Here is an 8,222-nt window from a genome sequence, read left to right on the forward strand (position 1 = left end):
CCCCAGCATGGCCACAGTCCAAGGACTGAAACAAGTATTAAAAATAAAAGATGAGTCTGCTCATTTAGAGCTTTTCGGTCGCTAAACAATATCAATGAAATAAATAAAAAAAGAGAAATTCAAAGACACTGACATTCCAATGCAAAATAGAACGTGGAAATAGGGCGCAGGGTCCAAATATGCGGATATTGTTGTTTAGTTTGAAACCATAAGGACTGTATGCTTCCACCATAATTCCAGAATCTTCTTCTTTGTTAAGCATGCTAATACTTGATGGCGCGTAAGCAAATTCATCATCAAAGAAACGGACTTGCTGTCTGTTGAGACGAAAATACAAGAGAGAGATATGTTAGACATTATCATTTATAAAGAATCAAGGAAATGCAGGTATCAGTCTAATCAACTACATATATTTCTTTACTACCCCACAAGGGGCTAAACACAGAGAGGGGACAAACAAGGACAGACAAACGGATTACATCGACAAGGCGGCGAACTGGCAGAAACGTTAGCACGCCGGGCGAAAAATGCGTAGCCGTATTTCGTCTGCCGGTACGTTCTGAGTTCAAATTCCGCCGAGGTCGACTTTGCCTTTCATCCTTTCGGGGTCGATTAAATGAGTACCAGTTACGCACTGGGGGTCGATATAATCGACTTAATCCGTTTGTCTGTCCTTGTTTGTCCCTTCTGTGTTTAGCCCCTTGTGGGTAGTAAAGAAATAGGATTACATCGACCCCAGTACGTAACTGGTACTTAATTTAATCGACCCCGAAAGAAAGGATGAAAGGTAAAGTCGACCTCGGCGGAATTTGAACCCAGAACGTAACGGCAGACGAAATACGGCTACGCATTTCGCCCGGCGTGCTAACGTTTCTGCCAGCTCGCCGCCCTAATCAACTAAATAGATTCATCATCACCACCATGGTACAACTTGAGAACAGTGGTCCTGGTGCGCGCACTCGCATACTCGCACATCTGCGCTAGCTAGTCATGACTAATCGATCCTTACTTTGTGTTTTTGTGTGTTATTTACTTTGTTTAATAAAAATTATTTACTTTGTGTAAAAAAATTATTTATTTTGTGTTTTATTTACTTAGGCGCAGGAGTGGCTGTGTGGTAAGTAGCTTGCCTACCAACCATATGGTTCCGGGTTCAGTCCCACTATGTGGCACCTTGGGCAAGTGTCTTCTACTATAGCCTCGGGCCGACCAAAGCCTTGTGAGTGGATTTGGTAGACGGAAACTGAAAGAAGCCCATCGTACATATGTATATATATATATGCGTGTGTGTGTTTGTGTGCCTGTCTTTGTCCCCTAGCATTGCTTGACAACCGATGCTGGTGTGTTTATGTCCCCGTTACTTAGCGGTTCGGTAAAAGAGACCGGTAGAATAAGTACTGGGCTTACAAAAGAATAAGTCCCAGGGTCAAGTTGCTCGATTAAAGGCGGTGCTCCAGCATGGCTGCAGTCAAATGACTGAAACAAGTAAAAGAGTAAAAGAGTAAAGAGAGTCGTTGTAGGGTCGACTAGTCACGACTAGCTAGCGCGGATGCGTGACTACGCGAGTGCACATACCGGGACCACTGTTCTCAAGTAGTCCCCACCACCATTTGACCCTTTCATTACCGTATTTATTTTGAGATGTTCTGTGTTTCTTTCAGTTACGCTAAATATAACAAAGAATTTAGTAAAATAACTTAGTTATCATTCATCTAGTGTTAGGAACACAAAATGGGACTGAGGTTTGGTGGAAGATTTTAATTCAAAATTTACGAAAACAAGACATTTGTACTCAAAGCGAGAGCCAGTTTCAGCCGGGTTGGTAATGAAAGGGTTAACATCCATTTTCCATGCGGGCACTCATAGAATACTTTTGACAGGAACTGCCAAGTCAGAAGATTGCACCAAGCTCTGATGTCTCTTTTGGAATGGCTTCAATGGCAAGATGCCCTTTCTAATGCCAACCACTTTACAGAGTGCACTAGGTGGTTTTTATATAGTACCAGCAACAGTGAGGTAACCAAGTTGCTTGCAAGACAAGACTAAACATGGTTACAAGGCAGACAAAAAACCCTTTCAAAGGAAAGTTTTCAAATGAAGACAACAACACAGAAAGTAAACTGAAAAAAAGGAAAAACAAAAAGTTTGCTCAAAGGCACACACACTCTTTAGAAAAAAAAAAGAAAAAACATATCCCTGGACAATAATACTAATATGAACAATTCTAGTGACACAACAAAAGACACATATGTATTTTGCCAATCAAAAATATTGTCAATGGTCCGAAAGGATGAAAGGCGAAGTCAATTCCGCCAAGGTTGACTTTGGGGGTCGATATAATCGACTTAATCCCTTTGTTTGTCCCCTCTATGTTTAGCCCCTTGTGGGTAGTAAAGAAATAGGTATTTCATCTGCTGTTACATTCTGAGTTCAAATTCCGCCAAGGTCGACTTTGCCTTTCATCCTTTCGGGGTCAATAAATTAAGTACCAGTTACGCACTGGGGTCGATATAATAAACTTAACCCGTTTGTCTGTCCTTGTTTGTCCTCTCTGTGTAGTAAAGAAATAGCTATTAATGGCAAAGGACACAGATTTGCCAGCGTGCTAGTCACAGGGAGATTTTGGACATGGGAAGAATCAAGAAATAGCAAGTGTGGAGGTAAAACATCACAAAAGGCATGTTTCTTAGCCTGAAAAATTTATCCAAGAAGGAAAATGACATACCGCTGCCTCTTGAAAAGTAGAGGGAGTGCTCAATGTGCCCTTAAAGAACAAATAAATGACGCTTTGTCTGATGTATAAAGAAATGTATTTCTTTACTGCCCACAAGGGGCTAAACATAGAGGGGACAAACAAGGACAGACAAGGGGATTAAGTCGATTACATAGACTCCAGTTGGAAACTGGTACTTTATTTATCGACCCCGAAAGGATGAAAGGCAAAGTCGACCTCGGCGGCTCTCTGTTGACTACAGCAGAATATATGGGAGTACTTTGCTAGCTTATAAGGATGAGGGTGAGGAAAGGTGACAGGCTAACTTGGTGCAACATACATAACCCATGAGTTCATACCAAGTAGTAAGAAATTAGAGAGATGTTTGTCCCCTCTGTGTTTAGCCCCTTGTGGGCAATAAAGAAATAAGAAATTAGAGAGAACTGAACAGCAGAAACTCTTCAGAGAAGAAGCCTCTTCCTCCCTACGCAAATGTTTCGGCCCTTAAACTGCTGGATATAAAAAAAAAAAAACACTAGTAGGCGCAGGAGTGGCTGTGTGGTAAGTAGCTTGCTTACCAACCACATGGTTCCGGGTTCAGTCCCACTGTGTGACGCCTTGGGCAAGTGTCTTCTACTATAGCCTCGGGCCGACCAAAGCCTTGTGAGTGGATTTGGTAGACGGAAACTGAAAGAAGCCCGTCGTATATATGTATATATATATATATATATGCGTGTCTGTGTTTGTCCCCCTAGCATTGCTTGACAACCGATGCTGGTGTGTTTACGTCCCCGTTACTTAACGGTTCGGCAAAAGAGACCGATAGAATAAGTACAGGGCTTACAAAAGAATAAGTCCCGGGGTCGAGTTGCTCGATTAAAGGCGGTGCTCCAGCATGGCCGCAGTCGGATGACTGAAACAAGTAAAGACAGTAGTAAAATTGAAAATTACGAAATTTTTAAAATAAACAAGAAGAAAGAATGAGTGGGCGCAATTAGAACACATTTACTAAGTTTGGGAACAATTCCTGGAACATATTAATTCCTCTTAGATGAAGGAGTGATGTATGAGTTTTATTTGAAATGAATTTTGACTGACACTTGGAAGGAAATATAAACTTTGGGTCATTTATTCATTGTTCACCGGTCGCACACTGGTGCACTGATCAATTCTTCAATTCTGCAGTTATAGATTGAAGATATAATCTATATTTTCTCCAAAATACAAGAAATTACCTTACATATAAAAATAAACTATCAGTTCTCTTAACTCCAAGATGGTAAACGTTCGTATTCTGACGCCAGACCATCTTAAATATTTGTTTACATCGCACACCATTCAGGTTGAGTGATAAATTGTATAGGTGACAACAAAAAAGGGTGGCTATAGTGATATTCATGGTTTTCCAATGGCACATGAAACTTAAAAGTAAAATAGCAATGTTTTGGGTTTTTTTACCCTCAGTAATTAGGATGCAAAAGAACTCTCTTCATATCTTATATAATCAATAATATAGGCCAGCTACAACCGAGAATACAACCCAAATCGTGACCCCCCCAGTCATTTAAAACCTTGCCCACACAGTCTCCCGACACTCACATTGGGGGATAACTTAACTTTTTAATAAGATAAAACGCCCCGCTGATTAATAGAAGATAATTTCAATGAAAATATAATTAAACCAAAAGTTAGAAAGACAAAGAAAATATCGGGAAATATGCAAATTATTACGGGAAGTTCGAAATGAAAATGACATATACTACAACACGTGGTTTTCTTTCCTCCCATTCAACTTACATTTTACGAAGCATCAACAAACCATTATAATTACTTTTTTATTTATAAAGAGACAAAAGACCAATTTGGATATTTCAATCATTAAATTTACACTAGAGATATTTCTAATATGGGGTACGCTTAATTTTTTCTAACATTCTGAATATAACTAAACGATTCATAATATTAACGACTGTTATGGCTATTACTCTTTGACTGCTATTTCTAAATTCGGTGTGTGGTGAGGCAAATCGTTGCTAAACCCTTAATTACTTAGTATTACTTAAACCTTCCTTGAATGGGGCTTTTACATGCCGAAATCAACTTGGTGAAATTAATGATTATTCCAAATTAATTAATTTCACCCTATATTATTATTGATATATATATATATGTATATATATATATGTATATATATATATATGTATATATATTGGAAGGTTTGGAGATGATGTACAGGTATTTTATATTAGAAGAAATGAGGTACTTAGAAAATTGGATGGTTTATATTTACAGATATTTATTTGTATATTACATGTTTTTATACATCGTATAACTTAAATCATGTATTAGCGCTTTCTCCCATTCTAGTGGGGTTTTCAAATGAAACTAATATATATATATATATATATATATATGTAGTTGTCATGAAAACTATTTTATAATCACTTGGAAGTGTATTTATCGAGCAGCGATGTTGATAAATACGATTTTAATAAAGAAAAACTTAAAGAGCCCCACTCCAAGGTGATTGACATTCGGCATGATAGGACGATTTTAAACAGATATACAGAAAAATATGTTTAAAGATGTTTAGATTTGAAGCAGAATATGTCGTTGAAAGCAACTTACCGAAAGGCTACATTAAAAGCCCTTCGTAAAGGTGTTGCGAGGTAGTGTCGGTACATTATTAAGTGTTGTAAAATCGCTAGTCCGCCATGGTGAGGTTAACCTTGTGAGAAAGACAAAGACATAGTGAAAGAAGGGGAGAGGTAAGAGAGTAGGTGAAAGTAGTAAATATATAAAGGAGGGGGAATAAGAGAGAGCACTAGACAGACAGAAGGAAAGAAAAAGAATGAGCGATAGATATATATATATAGAAGGGGAGAGAAAGTGAGAGAAGAGGTAGAAAGTCAAGAAGAGAGAGAGAGCGAGTGAGAGAAGTTGTTGGATAAATTAATAAATATGAGAGAGGTAGGTAGAGAAGAAGTAGAGAGAGTAAGAAACACAAAGTGAAACGTTAGCACGCTGGGCGAAATGCTTTGCGGTATTTCGTCTGCGTTACGTTGTGAGTTCAAATTCCGCCGAGGTCGACTTTGCCTTTCATTTGAACTCAGAACGTAATGGCAGACGAAATACCTATTTCTTTACTTCCCACAAGGGGCTAAACACAGAGAGGACAAACTAGGACAGACAAACGGATTAAGTCGATTATATCGACCCCAGTGCGTAACTAGTCCTTAATTTATCGACCCCGAAAGGATGAAAGGCAAAGTCGACCTCGGCGGAATTTGAACTCAGAACGTAACGGCAGACGAAATACCGAAAAGCATTTCGCCCGGCGCGCTAACGATTCTGCCAACCTTGATCAGAAAGATAGAAAGGGAACAAAATACTTTTATGAGAGACTGATGACGAGTATGAGAAAGATAAATAATCAACAGGATAAAAAACTAAGAGAGTGAAGCATAATGGAGATAAACAGAGATAGTATTGCACAATATCGGACGTCAATTTTATGTACACAAATATATGGCGGTGCCCCAGCATGGCCACAGCTCGTGAGCTGAAACTAGAATCAATCATATATTAGAATTACGTGAGTTGAGCAAATATTTGTTGCTATATTTTGTCATTTTATGCATTTACTAAATTTAGAGGCGCAATGGCCCAGTGGTTAGTGCAACGGACTCGCGGTCATAGGATCGCGGTTTCGATTCCCAGACCGGGCGTTGTGAGTGTTTATTGAGCGAAAACACCTAAAGCTCCACGAGGCTCCGGCAGGGATGGTGGTGATCCCTGCTGTACTCTTTCACCACAACTTTCCCTCGCTCTTACTTCCTGTTTCTGTTGTACCTCTATTTCAAAGGGCCAGCCTTGTCACACTCTGTGTCACGCTGAATATCCCCGAGAACTACATTAAGGGTACACGTGTCTGTGGAGTGCTCAGCCACTTACACGTTAATTTCACGAGCAGGCTGTTCCGTTGATTCGGATCAACCGGAACCCTCGTCGTCGTAACCGACGGAGTGCTTCCCCCTTTTTTACTAAATTTACTCGTGTAGTACCTTTCAAAAATGGCAGGCGTTTATTTGATTATGGAATAAATTACGCGAATATAAATTTAAGTTTACAAATATTTAATGTAATAATTCTTTCGTATTCTTTGTAAAGACGCTTGATTCTATAAATTCTCCTTGACCTTCGTAATCCTCTGTCTGAAATTTCAAACTAATCTAATTCTTTGTTCTACTCAGAGATTTATATACATAGAGAGAGAGATATCACTGATCATAGGTTGCGACAGGAACAAACATACTTTATTAAAAAAAAGTGGTAAAGTTGTACGGCTTGGAGTCAAATCAATTTTCGAGACGAACAATTTACTGTTAGCTTTCTTTCTTTGGTGATGACCAGACGTATGCCATTTAAAAGTCTGAACTTTGGTTTTAAAATTCGTAGAAGAATTACTGCGAGTCCTTTCTTCCGTTTAAGTTCATGGGGTGGGGGGGCATCCCCGATAAAGTTTGTTCTTTCAAGAAGAACTCAATAGGAAAATTTGTAGCTAAATTCTCATAACATTGTTCTTTCGTGTGAGTGACTTGACTGGGAATTATTGTCTAATCCAGTGTTGAGGATTACGTGCATCTTTGTATTGTGCCGTGAAGATTATCTTTGTTAAAATTCTTATTATTGCTTCTTCACTTGTGATATTGAGTGATTCAACATAAATATGTCACGTAATAATTTCCTTCGACGACCATATCATAAGGGAAGTATGTGAATGTATGTGAACATTGACAAGTGTATTAATTTGATTTACCATCCATATCTCTCTCTCTCTCTATATATATATATAAAGCTGAAGTTGTATGTGTATGGCAGGTTTGGTAGCCTTCAACTAACACTATCTCCTCCCAGACCCTGCGGCGCAAGTTGATCAAAATTGAGAGTATGATAGAAGAAGGCTTGCTCTTCCTTCCGTAGAAGAAAAAATTCAAATCGGGCCATCTTAACACCAAAAATTATTTAAATAAAAAAGGTGCTTTTTTTCTATGAAAATCCCTATTTTTTACGATTTTTTGACTGCTGTGTTGCCATTTTTCGGTGTATTTCACCAGAAAAATGTTCACTTAAAGAGAATAACAAGCTACATAATGCAAATGAGGAGTCCCGAAAGAGATCAAAGAGGAATCCCAAAAGAGATCGAAGAGGGTCCCGAAAGAGATCAAAGAGGAGTCCCGTAAGAGATCAAAGAGAGTGCCGAAAGAGATCAAAGAGGGTGCCGAAAGAGATCAAAGAGGGGTCCCGTAAGAGATCAAAGAGAATGCCGAAAGAGATCAAAGAGGGTGCCGAAAGAGATCAAAGAGGGTCCCGAAAGAGATCAAAGAGGGTGCCGAAAGAGATCAAAATGGGTGCAGAAAGAGATCAACGAAGGTGCCGAAAGAGATCAAAGAGGGTGCCGAAATAGATCAAAGAGGGTGCCGAAAAAGATCAAAGAGGGTGCTGAAAG

The 8,222-nt window shown here is 39.1% G+C and overlaps 1 protein-coding gene across 1 annotated transcript in view; it reads right to left on the bottom strand.

The window, feature by feature from the left end:
- Window positions 1-5,500, bottom strand: part of LOC115217492 (NADH dehydrogenase [ubiquinone] 1 alpha subcomplex assembly factor 3) — a 14,249-nt gene extending 8,749 nt beyond the window's left edge. The window contains exons 1-2 of the mRNA XM_029787202.2: window positions 5,342-5,500; window positions 134-317 (exon numbers count right to left, since the gene is read on the bottom strand). Of these exons, the coding sequence (XP_029643062.1) occupies window positions 134-317; window positions 5,342-5,397 (240 nt within the window). The 5' untranslated portion in view covers window positions 5,398-5,500. The remainder of the gene's footprint in view (window positions 1-133; window positions 318-5,341) is intronic.
- Between the last annotated feature and the right edge of the window lie 2,722 nt (window positions 5,501-8,222).

The sequence above is a fragment of the Octopus sinensis genome, linkage group LG11, assembly GCF_006345805.1.
Source record: "Octopus sinensis linkage group LG11, ASM634580v1, whole genome shotgun sequence".
NCBI lineage: Eukaryota > Metazoa > Mollusca > Cephalopoda > Octopoda > Octopodidae > Octopus > Octopus sinensis.